This window comes from Acipenser ruthenus, chromosome 50, assembly GCF_902713425.1.
Source record: "Acipenser ruthenus chromosome 50, fAciRut3.2 maternal haplotype, whole genome shotgun sequence".
NCBI lineage: Eukaryota > Metazoa > Chordata > Actinopteri > Acipenseriformes > Acipenseridae > Acipenser > Acipenser ruthenus.
Window position 1 is genome coordinate 2,189,322 of NC_081238.1, and position 19,353 is coordinate 2,208,674.

At 41.1% G+C, this 19,353-nt stretch overlaps 1 protein-coding gene across 1 annotated transcript; it reads left to right on the forward strand.

Annotated features, from left to right (window-relative positions):
- The first annotated feature begins 10,659 nt into the window (after positions 1-10,659).
- Positions 10,660-18,978, forward strand: LOC117962598 (UDP-glucuronosyltransferase 2A1-like). Its single transcript, XM_059015390.1, has 2 exons — positions 10,660-10,853; positions 16,799-18,978. The coding sequence occupies exon 2, from the start codon at positions 16,804-16,806 to the stop codon at positions 18,409-18,411; it is 1,608 nt and encodes a 535-aa protein (XP_058871373.1). The 5' UTR covers positions 10,660-10,853; positions 16,799-16,803; the 3' UTR covers positions 18,412-18,978.
- The last annotated feature ends 375 nt before the right edge of the window (positions 18,979-19,353 follow it).

Genomic DNA, 19,353 nt, shown 5'->3' on the forward strand with positions numbered 1-19,353 from the left:
TTTAAAGCATACATTTACGAGTAAAAAAACAAAACATTAGATAGTTGAACAGAACTAACTTGCACTTGTATAATTCAGTCTGAGCTCCCCCTCTCCTGCTTCAGCACAGCCGGACTCAGTCACTAGAAAGAAAGGTAGACGGGCTCTCTTCATCCTGCCGCGGAGACTTCAGGGTATTGTGCACAATATTCATTAAGTGTTTTCCTCTTGCGCCCCATTTCCAAATCAAACTAGTAACTGTCACCGTATACCTATAGCAAAAGCTTACGTACATATTATCCTGCTAATTTCAAAGTAGGCGCTTTGAATGACAGGCGCTGTAGCTGGCAAATGAGAGCATTCTAGCACTGCTTCAGTCAACGAGATCTGTCAGAACAGGGTGAAAGTACAGTACTAACGGACCAGATGACTGAACGACCCCCAGCTGTTCAGAGCGGAACAGAGACGGGACAGACAGCAGGTATAAAAACTACACAAACTAGAGGCGATTTCTAAATGATTCTTTTTGGTAAGAAAATAAAAAATCGAGAGTGGTTTTACCACCATTTATCGTATATAAATTGATTTCAGTCTAACTCATATTTTTGGGGAATTCGATGTTTATCAAAGTAGCAAGCCTAGTCATATCTTATATTATCTACTATTGCATAGCTTTAAAAGTTGCCTGTTTGTCCATGTGTTGGTAATTGTGTTATCGTATGATTTACAAAAAATATAGTTAATAATCACAGAAAATGCTCCAGTAATGAACTGATTTTTAAGTTTTTATCTGCAAAGCGGTCCCTGGACCCCCCCCCCCCCCCTTACTGAAATCTGAAATGGCGCCCCTGCAGAAGAGTCTTGCGCGTAGTTCAAGTTCAAATAGTGCGATTTATTGAACAGAGTCTCAATTTAAACTAAGTGAGTCTGCAGCAGCGTATGAAGCATTCAGAATGGTAAGTACTGTTTTATTACTTTTATTTGAATACTCTGCATTTTGATACATATTGTTAATTCCATGTGCTGTTGTCATTGTATTGCATTTTTAGCTGTGTTGTGTTCATGAATAATTGAATTAATATGTTCTTTACAGTGAACTATCTGCATTTATTTTACAGGTGCCTTAGATTGTGACCCTCCGAAAACTTTGCACCTCCTGGTACAAGGTGCAAACCATTATTGTAGAAGCAAGTAATTAAGAGCTTACCCATTCTGCATTATCTAAAGCAGTGGTTCCCAACCCCCTGTGTCTGCTGGTTTTCATTACAACTGAGCTCTCAATTACTTAACTAGACCCTTAATTGAACTGATCATTTGCTTAATTATACCTTTTTCAGTTGTTTCCAGCTCTTAAACAGTTGCACATTTCAAGTTAGCTATAACATTGTATATGTTACTTGAACTCTGATTATGAAAAGCTTTTTGGGGGTGAAGGTGCAGGTCCCACTATAGTATCTGACGGGATTGAACTGACTTTCATTTATATTATTATTATTATTATTATTTATTTCTTAGCAGACGCCCTTATCCAGGGCGACTTACAATTGTTACAAGATATCACATTATACATTATTTCACATTATACAGATATCACATTATTTTACATACAATTACCCATTTATACAGTTGGGTTTTTACTGGAGCAATCTAGGTAAAGTACCTTGCTCAAGGGTACAACAGCAGTGTCCCACACTGGGGATTGAACCCACAACCCTCCGGTCAAGAGTCCAGAGCCCTAACTACTACTCCACACTGCTGCAGTATATATATATATATACTGTTTATACACACAGTATTAAAATAGTTGAAAGAAGAAACAGAATGCATTGTACAGATGATGTTTACATTTATCAATATTATTTTGATTCTTGCATGTATATACGTTATCATTCGGGCACCTTCTGCTGCAGTAAACCACAACGCAACTCCGGCTATTTATTTGAACAATGTCGCACGACTCTCGCCATGTATAATGCTTGAGATCTCACTAAGAAGATGCAATAAACATTTAAATTAGCATATCGTGGCTCTTTTCATTAACATATTTTCTCTCAGCACATACGACAAAATGTATACTTTGCGAATTGTCACAACAAAAATACAAATTGCCGTATGTTTACGATGCGACTGGCCCATCTTAGTACATCTACCCCTTAATATACTGGTCTCTAACTTGTATCTACTTTTTCTTTTTTAAATGTCTTCTAATTTGACAAGTAAGTAAGTCCCACCCCTCCATCATTATTATTTGAGTAGTTTTATATTTGATCACAAAACCCTTTCATGTTCTGCACCAACGTGAAAAATAACTATATGAATTGTATATAATACTGCCCCCAAGATGTTACTTACCTGCTTAAAATATCCATTGATTTCTGTCGCCCGACACACTCTTTGTGGTAGAAAGGCAATGCAATGTTAGCTTGCTTCCTTATTCACGTCACTCCCTTACTTCCCCTCTCTCTCAATAGCTCTGAAAGCACAAAGCCTGCATTGCCTCACAGATACCCTGTGGTCTCAGAGACATTAGCAGAGGGTGTTGCTAAACAACTGTCATTGAGAAGTAAAGACATTGAAATTGACCACCGTTTTCAAATGCTGTAATCGTTTGAGATTAATATACAGTAGATACACAATATTATTGATAAAAGCCAGATGGATTGAGACAACGTGAATGGCAATGTGAATTGTCTCTGATTGGTCACATTAAGAGGCGTGGGTGTGTGCTAATTATCTATGAAAGGCACATTAAGCTTGCATAGGTGTGAGTGGCTAGTTAGTCACATAGGCAAGAATGGAAAAGAGAAGAAAATAAGTAAGTAAAAAAAATAAGACATGAGAATTTAAAAAGTCAGTAGAATAAAATAACAATAAAAGATGAGAGGGTGTGAGGTGGGAATAGTGTGTGGTACAGGGGGATAGTGTGAGGTGGGGTTAATGTGTGGTACAGGGGGATAGTGTGAGGTGGGGTTAATGTGTGGTACAGGGGGATAGTGTGAGGTGGGGTTAATGTGTGGTACAGGGGGATAGTGTGAGGTGGGGTTAATGTGTGGTACAGGGGGATAGTGTGAGGTGGGGTTAATGTGTGGTACAGGGGGATAGTGTGAGGTGGGGTTAATGTGTGGTACAGGGGGGATAGTGTGAGGTGGGGTTAATGTGTGGTACAGGGGGATAGTGTGAGGTGGGAATAGTGTGTGCTACAGGAGGATAGTGTGAGGTGGGGATAGTGTGTGGTACAGGGAGATAGTGTGAGGTGGGAATAGTGTGTGGTACAGGGGGATAGTGTGAGGTGGGAATAGTGTGTGGTACAGGGGGATAGTGTGAGGTGGGAATAGTGTGTGCTACAGGGGGATAGTGTGAGGAGGGGATAGTGTGTGGTACAGGTGGATAGTGTGAGGTGGGAATAGTGTGTGGTACAGGGGGATAGTGTGAGGAGGGGATAGTGTGTGGTACAGAGGGGATAGTGTGAGGTGGGGATAGTGTGTGGTACAGGGGGGATAGTGTGAGGTGGGGATAGTGTGTGGTACAGGGGGATAGTGTGAGGTGGGAATAGTGTGTGGTACAGGGGGATAGTGTGAGGTGGGAATAGTGTGTGGTACAGGTGGATAGTGTGAGGTGGGAATAGTGTGTGCTACAGGAGGATAGTGTGAGGTGGGGATAGTGTGTGGTACAGGGGGATAGTGTGAGGTTGGAATAGTGTGTGGTACAGGGGATAGTGTGAGGTGGGGATAGTGTGTGGTACAGGGGGGATAGTATGAGGTGGGAATAGTGTGTGCTACAGGTGGATAGTGTGAGGTGGGAATAGTGTGTGGTACAGGGGGATAGTGTGAGGTGGGGTTAATGTGTGGTACAGTGGGGATAGTATGAGGTGGGAATAGTGTGTGGTACAGGGGGATAGTGTGAGGTGGGAATAGTGTGTGGTACAGGTTGGAATAGTATGGTACAGGGGGATAGTGTGAGGTGGGAATAGTGTGTGTTACAGGGGGATAGTGTGAGGTGGGAATAGTGTGTGGTACAGAGGGGATAGTGTGTGGTACAGGTGGATAGTGTGAGGTGGGAATAGTGTGTGGTACAGGTGGGAATAGTGTGGTACAGGGGGATAGTGTGAGGTGGGAATATTGTGTGGTACAGGGGGATAGTGTGAGGTGGGGATAGTGTGTGGTACAGGGGGGATAGTATGAGGTGGGAATAGTGTGTGGTACAGGGGGGATAGTATGAGGTGGGAATAGTGTGTGCTACAGGTGGATAGTGTGAGGTGGGAATAGTGTGTGTTACGGGGGGGGCAGTTTGTGTTTGGAATAGTGTGTGGTACAGGAGGATAGTGTGAGGTGGGAATAGTGTGTGGTACAGGGGGGATAGTGTGAGGTGGGAATAGTGTGGTACAGGGGGATAGTGTGAGGTGGGAATAGTGTGTGCTACAGGTGGATAGTGTGAGGTGGGGATAGTGTGTGGTACAAGGGGGATAGTGTGAGGTGGGGATAATGTGTGGTACAGGGGGATAGTGTGAGGTGGGGATAGTGTGTGGTACAGGGGGATAGTGTGAGGTGGGGATAATGTGTGGTACAGGGGGGATAGTATGAGGTGGGAATAGTGTGTGGTACAGGGGGATAGTGTGAGGTGGGAATAGTGTGTGGTACAGGGGGATAGTTTGAGGTGAGAATAGTGTGTGGTACAGGGGGATAGTGTGAGGTGAGAATAGTGTGTGGTACAGGGGGGATAGTATGAGGTGGGAATAGTGTGTGGTACAGGGGGATAGTGTGAGGTGGGAATAGTGTGTGGTACAGGGGGATAGTGTGAGGTGGGAATAGTGTGTGGTACAGGGGGATAGTGTGAGGTGGGGATAGTGTGTGGTACAGGGGGATAGTGTGAGGTGGGAATAGTGTGTGGTACAGGGGGATGGTGTGAGGTGGGAATAGTGTGTGGTACAGGCGGATAGTGTGAGGTGGGAATAGTTTGTGGTACAGGGGGATAGTGTGAGGTGAGAATAGTGTGTGGTACAGGGGGATAGTGTGAGGTGAGAATAGTGTGTTGTACAGGGGGATAGTGTGAGGTGAGAATAGTGTGTGGTACAGGGGAAATAATATTGGAAAATCATGTGAAGTTATATAAATACTATAACAGCGAGTGCAGACGGTGCGCTGTGTGTCTGTGTTGTGTTGCCGGACCTGTTTGACAGAGCTGAAAGCGTTGAAATCCCTGTGGACTGCCCTGTGACTGTACCCATGTACAGCATGCGGGATCCAGGGGCTTGCAACAGTCGCAGAGACTGGATACAGAGAAGTACAAACATGGTAAACTGCAGAATTACTGTGCAAATTTAGCACGGTAAACTTCCGTATATAGAAACAAGCTTAGTTTTATTTATGCTTTCCGTTTTTGTGGAAACATTTTAGTTTCTTTTCTCTGTGCCCAGGGTCTGTTTGCGTTACGTTTTTTGCGTTACATTGTAATGTTTCTGTATTATATTTTTCTTTGCATTTTAAATGTCAAGTGTCTGTCACTTACAGTGTCCCAGTGAATTTATTTAGTTAATTATTTCTTCCTATATTTATTTTCTTAATGTTTTTTTTGGCCCTGCGAAGTGTTAATATCCCTGATTTTTTTTTTTTCCATTTCACTAACTAACGGGTCAATTTCGTCTTTTCGTGGAAATTTGTCTTTTCTTTTTGGCCAGTGCCATAGTTGCATCAATGTCGGAATCTGCAGAAGCCATAGCTCGATTCTATTATATATACTTCTTTCTGTTCACTATACCGCTCATTTGTCTTTGCCGGAAGAAATCTTGACTTGGCGTTGCAAATCTATTTATAATGAGATGCAAATTCCAATCTCTCCTGTGTAATGAGCAGTAAGTTATGCTGTCCGTAAGCTTGCGGTGATATTATGGTAGTTCAATATTATGGATTGTATGTGACATTGGGTTTGAAGGTGTCCAACATTCACTGCTAAAATCAATATGCTGTGTAGTGTCTGTTTGTTTGTTTTAATAGCTTTGCATTCTATTGACACGTTGTTGTTTTGTCTCCGTAAGAGCTTTGAGGCAATTTATCAATATATAAAAATAGATTGAAGAGGATACAAAATTATTAGGTTGTTGCTGAGTATTGTGTAATCAATACAAACCAAATAATCAATTAGCTCTTGTTCAGATGATATGGAAAAAATGATATGATTTGGCTCATATTTAATTTAATTAAAATAGATGGAACTTCTTAATTTCTACTACAATCCTTGCATGTATTTCAGCAAAACACTAAACACTAATATTATTTCTTCTACAGTTTCTTTCTATAACCTTCCCATGAGGTGTTTAGGATTTGCATCAAGATGGAGTACACAGCCACTTGTCCTGGCAGTGCCCGAATCACTTTGTAGAGGACCGGACTCAAAAACATCTTATTGGATCTTATTACAACATCTCAACCCATGGTTTTTCAGATTGACCAGATGACCCTGCTGTTCTTGGATCCAGTCCTCTACTGTGCCTCCGGCTGGCTCCACTTCTCCAACCACCGGCAGCTGGGGCTTCCGTCCAAACAGGAGATAGTAGGGAGACTGGTTGGTGGTCTGATGCACAGAGGTATTATATGCGAACAGCACTTGGGGAAGGTGCATAGCCCAGTGATGCTTCTGATCCGAAGGAAGGGTCCACAAGGAGTCATGTAAAGTATGGTTAAACCTCTCACATTGGCCGTTCCCTTAAGGATGGTAGGGAGTCGTCCGGTTCCTCTGAATTCCGTACAGTTGGCAAAGCTGAATCACGTTGCTTTCAAAGTTGATCAGAGTGGATTTGTTCTGGCATACCAACACCTTGGCCACAGTACTGACACATTGATCCCGGGTTAGCACGGCATGTGTGTATTGGCGAAAACTTCCGTCATCTCCAGGATATTTTCCCTTCCGTCACTCTACGGCTCCAAGGCAGTGAAATCGATGGCAAGGATCTCCAAGGGCCTAGAAGCAAGCACACTCCTTATAAATGTTTGGACTTTAGGTTGCAGTGTCTTGGAGAGCATATACCATTCACACTGCATGCACCACTGCTTGATGTCTTTTCCCATGCCGGTCCAGAACACCCTCTGGCGACCAGCTGCATCGTCCTTTCCACACCTTGATGGCCATGGTCATCATGCAGGCTGGTGAGGACTTCCTGGTGGAGGATATTGGGAAGAGTTGTAGAAACTTCCTACCTCCTCCAGTGGGATACACCATCTGATTCAAAATGTCCTCCTTCTGTTCGATACAATCCCACTGTCGCACGAGCTCGGCCACTGGTTTGGACAACTGCATCCTCTCGTTCTGGTTCTGTCTATACCCCCTTCTCCAAAATTCTCAAACACGCCCAATGACTGGGTCCCGGGCCTGTAAGATGGCTGTCAGCCCTCTGCCTACCTGGCTTTGCTGTGATGGTGCAATGAAATACGTCCCCCTGCCCAGTATCCATTCCTAGTCGTTCCAACGAGTCTTCTTGTAATGCGATGGGCACATGGACTCCTCGTCATACTGAAGAGACCAAGCGTCTGCATTACCATTCATGCAACCAGGTTGGTACCTTATCTCATAAGAGAATGATGCCAGGTGCGGCACCCATCACTTCTTTAAAGCTCCCAACAAACGCAGAAACGGTGGCTGACGCCGCTTTCATTTCTGAAATACAAAAAGGATAATATTAAGCCATACAGCCACAAAACAAAACATCTAAATGGGTATGTGACAGAGACAGAATGATTCTTGGTGATAAATCTCGCTCTCGACCTGTGAGGGCGCTGTGTGACGCCTGTCACACAAAAGTAAATATTATATAAGTGGTTCATTTAAGCACACCACTTTTTAGCTTGGCCAGGTATTCAAAGTGTGTTGTTTAAAGTCAGAATATATGATACTTCAATGCATGCTTACTGTTACCCTTTTAAGAGTGGGTTTTAGGAAACGTTGCCCCTTTAAATATGTTGGAGGACCTTGACCTTTATAAACCCTGAACTAATGCATTATGGGACAGCACCTTTTCCTGTTGGGAGTTTGTACTCTGCTTAGTTTGCTGCTGAAGATTTGCCGTCGGGTATTTACTTGTGAACAGGTTTGCTAAACTTAAATGTGTTAATGCAAAACTGCATAAAGTTAGATGTATACTATGTTTATCTAGTTTTAGTTTGTCACAGTTTTAGTCAATGTTCTTCGTTTAGCAAACGTTGCTGGCACTTATTTTTTTCTTTACCATTTCCTGGAGGAAAACAAGACATATCCTTGGATTTTGGATTACAGCGGTGTGTTTGGACTTTGTGTCGTCTTTCTGGAGCGCTCATGGATAACCACACAAACCGGTGAGACCGAACTGATTTTTTTTTTTTTTTTTTACGGCGGATATTTGTTTCATTTCCTTTTACTTTATTTTTGTTGGGGGATTTCAAACTGAATTTTGACTTTTTGGGTTTTTCTATTTTTTGTTTGTTTATGATACTGGATTGCTATTTTGGGACATTTCTACTGGACAGTATTTTCTATTTATTTATTGCCTCTGTAGGCTCACTGGTGGATTTACCACCGTCCTATTTCTGTTTCAACTTGGTTTTATGTGCATGGGTCAGCAGCTACCCGAGGTACTGTGGGTCATAAAATTGTCTGGTAATCTATGTGTGTTGGACAGATGTTTTTGAAATTAAATGTTTGCACTCAAACGAACCTAGCAATCCTATTTTCTGCTGTGTATCTGCCTTTCTGCCATCTACATTTTATGTCATTTTTTTTGGTAGTAACCGATTCTTATTCTGGAAATGTTGTGTTGGCCTTTTGGGTCAAAGGTAGATTGTTACAACTGTGTAAAGAGAACAGAGTGCCTGGACTGGATGGCCAGACAATTCATTCCCAGGGGTAGGTGGAAGTCTAGAAAGGGGGCGGAGCTATGGTACACTAAATCATCGACCCAGAAGGGAAACGATGTGGCAGCCGCAGATTGGAGGAGCGGTTGCAATACTTAACCAAAGGGGGCGTGATTGATGGTATATAAGGGGATGTAGAGAAGTGATCTGTTCCTTTGTTATGGTTAACGCTAACAGGGGAGGAGAACCCTGTTAAAGTATCGTGAGTGTTTTATTTGTTTTGTTATTATATACCTATTTGTTATTTATTAGACGGCTAACGTGATCCGGAGCTGTTGCCAGCACAAACCTGGACACCACTGCACTATTGTTCATGGATACATTGCATTTGCACCACTAGCACTAATAGCAGTCACCCTGGACTAGGACTTGTGTTTGTGTATTGTGTGTGTTTAAATACGGTGCTTATTATTTCGGGACTGAACCCCTTGTTTATTTAGCTGAGCAGTACACATCGTTGTGTACTGCCAGTCCTCCATTTATTGTTTACTGTTGTCATCAGACTATTGGATTAGAAAAATAAACCATCATTTCACCAGTAACATTGTTGTCATTCTCTTGAGCATTGCATCACCTCTAAACCTGCGCACTGCAAACCACATTGCCACAGTATAAATAACATTAATACTTTGTTTTATCTCGGGAGAATCCAGACTTGGTTTACCTCTTCATAAAAACTCTGAACTATAAATGTACCATTATAAACAAACAGTCATTGTTTTACCATAAAACCACACACAGCACAATTAAACTATAAAACACATGAATGAACCAGAGAGGGACTCTCCACAACCCCAGGTCTCCACAACCCCAGACATGAAACACTCCAGCACAGCATCAGGAAGTGCAGTGGAAATCCAGAACTCCAAAGCCTGTACTGGGTGGTATTCATAGCGGAAGTGAATGTACCTTCCCGTTACCATGGTGTGATGGGATACACCCCACCCCTGTGTGTCTATGTGTTATTTTGTATTTGTGTTGTATTATTATTTAAAAACATAGTGTTTAGTTTGTAAAAACACAATGTTTTGTTATTGTTGTTTTGCAGCATGGATGAGGTTAAAATTCCCCATTCATGCTAAACTCATATGACCGTCTCCAGATTGATTAATTTATTGCTAATTTGGAGATGGTCATGTGTTTAAAAACCCGCAGCTGTGGCTGAGCGAGCTTAGTGTGTTCAGAGGTTGAACGAGAGTCGGGAGGTAAAGCAAAGGAAAGCTTAGAAATAACAATTTCTAACATTGGGCAGCAGTGTGGAGTAGTGGTTAGGGCTGGACTCTTGACCGGAGGGTCGTGGGCTCAATCCCAGGTGGGGGACACTGCTACTGTACCCTTGAGCAAGGTACTTTACCTAGATTGCTCCAGTAAAAACCCAACTGTATAAATGGGTAATTGTATGTAAAAATAATGTGATATCTGTATAATGTGAAATAATGTATAATGTGACAATTGTAAGTCGCCCTGGATAAGGGCGTCTGCTAAGAAATAAATAATAATAATAACAATTGCTACACATGCTAGTTTAGACTAGTACAATACTTGTTTTTTTCGTGTGTTTTGCATCTGTCTATTTATTTTGGTCATCGTGCCTTTTATTTTGTGAAAGTGTTTTTGTGTTGCTTAAACCTTTTGTTTAATTATTATTAAAACATGCATCAGTGCATTCAATCCCAGCACTGTTGTCTGTCTATTTCCAGGCCTGACGTGACCACAGAAGCCATCTCTGTTAAACATGGTCACGCCCACTGCATTACAAAAGTGATTTATTATTCCTATTAACAGTCAGCAGGTGTCAACACGTCTGCTATGTTTGAATACTTTGTTGCTGTGTGAACTCCTGTTAATCATCCATAACTTGAGAGTAATCGACAGAAGTCTTTGAAAACTCCTGATAATTAACTCAGTACCTTGGACTTGGAACCTGATCCAAAGGAAACTGGCTACATTTACCAAGAGACCAGAAACTGTGCCACTTGGAACATCTGCAGAATTAAGGTATGTTTTCTAGTTTATGTACAAACAAAATGTTTAGAAAATGCAGTCGGCAGAGGGGTGTGTCGATAGTGTGGGTATTTCATAGGCTAATCCTGGTAAACCAACTTGTTTGTTTAATAGAGGCAGGTTAACATTTTGCTTGTCACAGAGGCACAGTTAAACATTTTGGAGCTTCTGTACACTCTAGAGTCTTCTGCTATGGGAAAGTGTTTGTGGGCTGAGTCTTGTGTTACATATAAAGGGTAGCACTGAATAGTCAAACATTGGAGTTGAAAAGTCGACTTTTACTCTTCTCATGGTTGTGAAGCAATTGTGAAGTGCAGGGTTTCAAATGGACAGAATCACAGTTGTAGTTGCAATCCATTACCATGTAAATGTAGAACATTATTAAATAGATTCAAAACATTCCAATCGGTTTGTAAAATCTAGTACACAAACAACAGTGTTATGAAACAGTATGTTCACAAACAGCAGCAGACATTATGAAATAGTAGGGAGGCAGTCTCTGAATCTGTGTTGGTGATGTCTGTATCACTGCAGTTATTGTGGACGGGGGTTTCAGATGTACTACATACAGTCAACATCCATTTTGTGTGTCTCGTAAACCCTTTTATTCCCCACTCAAAGAACATACTGTTTTATTATAGGAAAGATAAGATATACTTCAGGTTGCTTGTGAAGTTAAAAAAGCTCAATAATAAACAGTATGCCTTGCAGATTTGTTGTCTTCTCTGATCAATTTCATTGCACACAATTACCCTCCCAATCACAATAACCCCAAAATAACTAATACAATGAGAATAAATATATCTTGCATATTTTCAGTCTGTTCTAAGTGGTCTCCACTTCACCTGTGTACTTTAATACTGCTCCTATCACACACACCCCATATCATTTGGTGATTAAAAAAAACAATAAATCTTGAACAATAAGTAAAATGACATTAGAACTTTAAACTGATAAAACATTACTCTCGCAGAATGGTCCAGAGCCCTAACCACTACTCCACACTGCTGCCCTATCTTCATGGACGTAACATTAAAGTAATCTCTTGTTTCATCATGTTACATATTCATTGTTTTGAAGGTGTAAAGAAAACAAACTAAAATATCAATCAGGAGACTAAATGAAACATTTCATGACAGTAAACTTACTTCAGGTGTCATTCATTCAACGAAGAACCATCTCACTGTACTTTCCATTTCTTAAAGGATTAGTAGTCGATCAGGGAAGGTACCGAAAATGTTATTGACTAGTCATATTAATCCATAGGCGGGTGAGACTGACCGATTGGTTTAATAATGATTGGCACTAAAGCTGCCAAATAACTTCTCCTTATGATCTTGTTATTAAGAACTAAGGTAAATAGATCATCCATTGCCATTGGTTTATTTCCAGAATATTTTAATGATTGTTTAGTTTCCGCGACAAGACTGCTTTCTAACAGAATGCTAGTGGACTGTGTAAAATAAACAATTGTAAGAATGCAGGCACGCTGGATGAAAAGCAGATTCAATAAATCCTGGCACTGAGTACTGGCAGAATTATACCCCTGCTAACAGACATGTCATGGCCAATGAGAACTTTGAGATAACAAGGAAAATTTGGCTCTCTTCCAATGACCAAAGTTATAACTCTTTCAATGATTTACTGTGAACACACATCCGCCAACATGACTCACAACGTGTAAGACAGAGATTAACACTGTGTTCAAAAGAAGTTCAAAACACAATAACGGAAACGTTTCTTATTTTATTACAGCTCACATTTTTTAATGCCGCTTTAAGAGTAATTAACTATATCGGTCATTGAAATGGAGATCACGATGAGATCCTTACAGTATTTTCATAGTAGGCGGCATAACAGAGCTCCAGTCCAGACCAGAGCTGAATCAGTGCCTGTGGAAGGGTGAGAATTCAGTGTCACAGGAGTCACAGAGTTGTAGTGCTAAACACGATTTCCACATGGTGGCACTGTTACACTGTTTTTACCAACAATGCGAGTTGAGGTGCAGTCATAAATACAAGCAATCTAACGGCATCTAATTTTAAAGTGATGTTTCTCCAAACACCTTTTGAAATGTAAATAGTGAACTTTTAATTGACCGAGCGAGTGCTTTGCTGTCTTTTGATTCATATTACAAAATGAATCAGAGGGAGATTAAGTGGAACAAATATTAAATGTTCCATTAACAATTTCTTCCTCTGCTTTGACTGTCTCGCAGGATCCTCTGATTTGGGGACAAGACCCCCACACATTTCTGTTCTTTATTGTTTCATTGAAGTTAATGTTCTCAATGCTTCAGCACCAAAAAGCCTTTCATAATTCCCCATCACTTCTTCTGCTAATACATTTAGCTCCTGGTCTGTAAACTTCAGATTCCTCACTCTGTCCACCTTGGTCGCTGTCATTGTGACTGTGGCAATGTGCCCCGCCCCTGTGTGCTTATTATGTGTTGTATGTTGCGTGCGTGTGTTGATGTCGGTGTATAGTCATTGGTACACGGGATATAAACAGGTCTGTGTTTCACCTGTGATTTAAAATGTGGATTTATATTTAGGCACGAGGAGGGCACAAATCACTTCACGTGCTGGTTAAATATAATATGTGAGCACGGGGTTGCACAGAATTAATTCACGTGCTGGGATTCAAGTGAATAATTAATTAGTAATTGAATCCCAGCACAACAGTATATATAGATGCACATTTTCATTCAGTCGGGGTTGGGTGTTCGAGAGTGGAGAACGGGTGAGAGAGAAGGAGAACGTAAAAGTGAAGTAAAATAATAATCTAGAAGTGTTTGTACTCACCGTGTTTGTTTGTCTCTCCGTGCACCGTTAGTTAAGTGTTTAGTGCGTTTTGTTTGTGTATTTATTTTGGCGCAAGTGCCGTGTCCTGTTTTGTGTTTAAAACCTTTTATTTTCTGTTCTGTTTATTAAATGCTGAGCGAAAGCATTCGCTCAGCTTCATCAAACCACACATCTCTGTCTGTTTATTTCCTGCTTCTGGTCTGACGCCACCCACTCCGGCCGTCTTTGTGACAGTGACCAACTCAGAACCATACTTAACTTTTCTTTCCAGCTCCCTTATATACTATAGTACGGTGTGTAAACCTCATGCATAATACCGCGTGTTAAATTCTGTGTGCTGAATTCCGTGTGTTGTGATAACAACTAATAAAATGCCTGTTTATTATTTTCAACCTTCACCATTTGGAAACGTGATATACTGCAGCCTTCTGTTTTACACTGCTGTACAGTCTGGGTTTATTTTCTCATGGAATATTTTTAAAAGCAAATGACAGGGGTAGGCCTATAGTTTAAAGACTTTTTTTTATCCTGTGCACTCTGCAGGCTTCTGAGAAATACTATCATGAGTTATTAGGCTGTTTTTTTTTTTGTTTGTTTGTTTTTTTCTTTTAACATAAGAAACATAAGAAAGTTTGCAAACGAGAGGAGGCCATTCAGCCCATCTTGCTCGTTTGGTTGTTAGTAGCTTATTGATCCCAGAATCTCATCAAGCAGCTTCTTGAAGGATCCCAGGGTGTCAGCTTCAACAACATTACTGGGGAGTTCGTTCCAGACCCTCACAATTCGTTACATATTTCTGTAAAGAGATTCTCTGGTAAGATTTCCCCTTTATATATATATATATATATATATATATATATATATATATATATATATATATATATATGAACACTGTTAACTGTCTTAGGAATTGACGACTGGTTTAGTTTGCTAAATGTCTGTACACACTGCAGAGAGCTGCAGAATTTATTTATCTCTGAAAAAAGCACAAGCTGCATCAAAAATAAATATTTCGTAGATCACACTGCGTATAGTACAAGAGAGGACATTTAACTTCAGAAACATTTGTTTAAAATCTTCAAGGGAAAATGATCCATTTGAAATAATACGACAGCTTTTATTTTAAGTACTTATTCCTAAAATACAGACCTGTTGTTGTTTATGAATGAAATAGCTAACAGCTCTGTTCTAATTCTCTGGTCTTTAATAACCAAAAAAAACTAAAATTACAGTCAACCCTTTTGGTCGCAGACAGTTTACGACACGACAGGGGTCATTATTTAGCGAGTATATTTTAGGGCACATTCGTATTTTGCTGCTTTTGAAAATAAGTTGTTATTTCCAAAATAGAACTAAATTACGGACTTTTATTACTTAACAAGCTGTAATGCGACTGCATTTTCAAAAAGCGCGCACTCTGAATTGCCACTGCGCCACTGACTGAAGGACTTTTGAAAATACAGTTTGTACGTGTTTCTCCACTTTCTGTGCTCTTTTTAAACAGTCCTGTTATTGTGACCGGCTTGTTTGGTAATTGTTTAGCCTGAACTTCAAGTTTGATTTTCTTGTTTTTGTGTACTGCGCTGTCAAGATGTTTATCAATAGTACCTTTTCTTAGATGATCCAGACACATGTTGAGCAAAACAGAATCCTGCCATCTGCATGCAAAGTCCGCTTTTCCTAGGTCTGAACGAGATCTTCTGTTTTTGAACGTCAGCTGTCTGCATTTTTTATGTTAATCATACATGGCAAGCTAATAAATCGCATGATACGTTATTGTACACTATGAGGAATTCACCAATCATGAAGCCGGTGTTTGTTTGACCCTGTTGCCGTAGTAACCAAATGCATGGCATTGATGTCGGACAGTGTATAGCTCCTAGTAGGATCTAAAACTCAACTTGAGAATCTCAATAGAGCTGTCCTAAACGTCCTTACCAGATGTAAAAAAAAAACCTGATCACATCACCCCCTGTCTTGCCCAGCTGCACTGGCTACATGTAAAGTTCAGGATTACTTTCAAAACTCTCCTGCTCAACTACAACGCCCTTCATCACACAGGTTCTGAGTACCTCATCAACCTGCTGACCTGCTATGTCTCTGCCCGCAAGCTGAGGTCCTCCGACTCTGCCCTGCTTGTTATCCCCAAGCAAAAGTGCACCACACTTGGAGAACGCTCGTTTAGCTTCATGGCTCCGACTCTTTGGAACTCTTTCCCATCTTTGCTGTGTGATGCTCCCACCTGTTCTCTCTTGCTTTCCATGCTCTTTAAGCGTGATATCTGCTATTCGCTGCTGTGTTGTTGCTACTGTTTCATTTATTATGCTACTATATCATGTATTATGCATTTTCCACTGTATTTAATGTATTATGCATTGGTTTTTGTACTGTATATCATGTATTATGCATGTCTCTGTATTTAAAGTATTATGGATTTTCTTGTTGTTACTGCATCTTGTAAAATGCTTTGTGATGGTGCTCCACTATGAAAGGTGCTATATATAAAATAAAGATTGATTGATTGATTGATTGGTTTCTGATGCGATACAGGGTTGATTTTTAAGGTTGTATTACTGACCTACATGGTCTTGCTCCTGCTTATATTCCATGTGTCCCTAGCTGTGCCCTGCGCTCTCAAGATCTTGGATTATCGGTGGAGAGCAGATTTAGACTCTGTACCAAGGGAATGTGTCCTTTCCTTCTCAGACTATGCACCTAGACTCTGGTATTAGGAACATGGATTCTGTTCAATCCTTCAAAATTAACTTGAAGTCTTGTATATATAGTTTGGCCTTAAACTTAACATTATCTTTCAAAATACTAACCCTTTTAAAATACTATTTAAAGTGTTGCAGAGACAATGCCACAAAGTGTTAATGATCCAAAGGACATCACTCTACCCCCTACCATTGCCGAGATATTCATGGTTGAAAATTGGAGTTAATGTAGAAACTAAATTGAAACAAAGTCAGAGTTCTAGAACAAGGATACCATGCTAAATCCCAATCAAAATATATATTTTAAATTCATATGAATATTGCAATTTTACAATGATCCTGAAAGTTATTAAAATGCAACTAGATGCTAAAAACCAATGTCATGTCCTTTAACAGTTTCTGTCAATCTGTGTTTCAGACTGTATGATGGGATATTTTCTCTGGATGAGATGCTTAGCCCTCACATTCATCCTATCTCTTCTTGCTGTGCCCTGCTGCCATGGTGGCAAGATCCTGGTGTTCCCGATGGACGGCAGCCATTGGGTGAACATGAACATCCTCATTGAAGAACTGCATGGGCGTGGTCATAACATCACAGTGGTGCGGTCAATGAGTAGCTGGTATGTCAAAGAGAAGTCACCCCATTACACTTCCATCTCAGTCACACTACCTGAAAGATTGACCATTGAGAGTGCAGACGATGTTGCATCGTTTGTGAGGAAGACACTGAAGATCCGAAGAAGAGAGGGGTCCCTGCTGGCCTTCATTAAACTGCAAATGGAAATCATTAGTGCAATCTCTACTGCTCACATAGGGATGTGCCAGATGGTAGTCACCATGTTTGAAGATCAGCAGTTCATGAAGAAGCTCCAGGATGCCCACTTTGATTTGGTCCTCACAGATCCAGGGTTTCCAGGAGGAGTTTTGCTGGCCCACTACCTTAAACTGCCTATGGTCTTCAATGTCCGTTGGCTTACAAGCGGGGAGGCTCATTTTGCTACTGCTCCCTCTCCTATCTCCTATGTCCCGACTCCAGGAACAGAGCTATCTGACCAAATGGACCTCATTCAAAGAGCCCGGAACATGCTCCAATACAGCATCAACCTCTATGTAGACAAATATGTGATTAGCCCCCATTACGATGCCCTGTGTGCTCGTTACTTTGGCCCAGGTGTAGACCTCTACAGTCTCGTCCAGTCTGCAGACCTCTGGCTTATGAGGGTCAACTTTGTCTTTGAATTCCCACGCCCCACTATGCCCAACATTGTCTACATAGGTGGCTTCCAATGCAAACCTGCCAAGCCCCTACCACAAGATCTAGAGGAGTTTATGGAAAGCTCTGGAGAGCACGGTGTGGTTGTCATGTCCTTGGGAACTATGGTAAACGGTCTTCCAAGTGAGCTAACAGATAAGATAGCCTACGCTTTCTCACAGCTCCCTCAGAAAGTCATCTGGAGGCATTTGGGAGAAAGGCCTTCTAGCTTGGGCAACAACACCCTCCTGGTCAAATGGCTGCCCCAGAATGATCTCCTGGGACACCCCAAGACAAGAGCTTTTGTGGCGCATGGGGGCACCAACGGGGTGTATGAGGCCATTTACCATGGCGTGCCAATAGTAGGCCTACCACTGTTCTTTGACCAGTTTGACAACCTCCTCAGGATGCAGGTGCGAGGGGCAGCCAAGGTCCTGGAAGTCACCACCCTGGACAGCAAGGACTTCCTCCAGGCCCTGAAGGAGGTGCTTGAGGAGCCTTCCTATCAGATGAACATGAAGAGGCTCTCCAGCCTCCAGCGAGACCAGCCTGTCAAACCAATGGACAGCGCCCTCTTCTGGATCGAGTATGTCATGAGGAACAAAGGTGCTGCTCACCTGCGCACAGAGTCCTACAGAATGCCCTGGTACGCCTACTACTGTGTGGATGTTATAGTGGTCTTGCTGGCTGCTGTGTTAGTCTTCATGGCAGCTATCATAGGCATTATCAGATGTATGTGCTTCAAGGTTTGTATGAAAAGAAAAATAAAGCATGAGTAAGGAAGATTTAGTTTTAGGGCTCCTATTTTTTAAAGTAGAATTCACCCATCATACCGAAATACTATTAATCTTGATGTATTCTGAATGCTTTTTGGTGTGTTTGTTTGTTTTCTGTGTGTGTTCACCATCTAACCCATAATATGAATAACACCTAATGTGCATAAGTACATTTTTTTATTAATATATGATTGCAATAAAGTGTTAATAGCTTGTACAGTGTGAGCAGTGTAAAGAACAGAAGTGGTGATAGACTATAATGCTTAATGCATGATGTTGTTGTCAGAGATGCTGTTCAGTCAATTCATTGTTTAATATAGGAACTCCTACCAGTTTTTTGGTGGATGTACTTGTGGTTGTACTGAGATAATCGAACGCCTTCTTGCGTGTTATTTCTTACTTATGTAGCAAACTAATATTACTTTTTTTAAAACATAAAAATGATCTTTATGTAAAACGTTTATTATTTTCTCCCAGTTTTTGCCCTTCCACTTTTTTCGTTTCTTGTATACATATTATACTATGTTTAATGTTGGTTTTGTCTTTCAAGGTTTAAAATAAAATCTAAACACTCACAATCAATTCTCCCTACACTAACATACGGGTTTGACCCAAGCTCTGTAGCTCTGCGGTGGCTGCATGGTGAGTCTGCAGTGTGAACAAAAGTGGTTGGCTGATGGCACACGCTTCGGAGGACAGCGTGTGTTCGTCTTCGTCGCTCCCGAGTCAGCGCGGGTGTGGTAGTGGTGAGCTGAGCCTAAAAAAATAATTGGGGAAAAAAAATGAAATAATTGGCGATTAAAAAAATAAAAAATAAACCTTGTTTAGTAAGGCGGATGGCAGGAACGGAGGATTTTTTATTACTACCAAAAACTCTGCCTTGCAACTAAGTTTGCACTCTTAAATGTTACACTGTTAAATTTGTTTTTGCATTTCACGGAGCGA

What these genes read in the sequence shown, in the direction of transcription:
- LOC117962598 (XM_059015390.1), top strand. Translation starts at nt 16,804, where the DNA reads ATGATGGGATATTTTCTCTGGATGAGATGCTTAGCCCTCACATTCATC.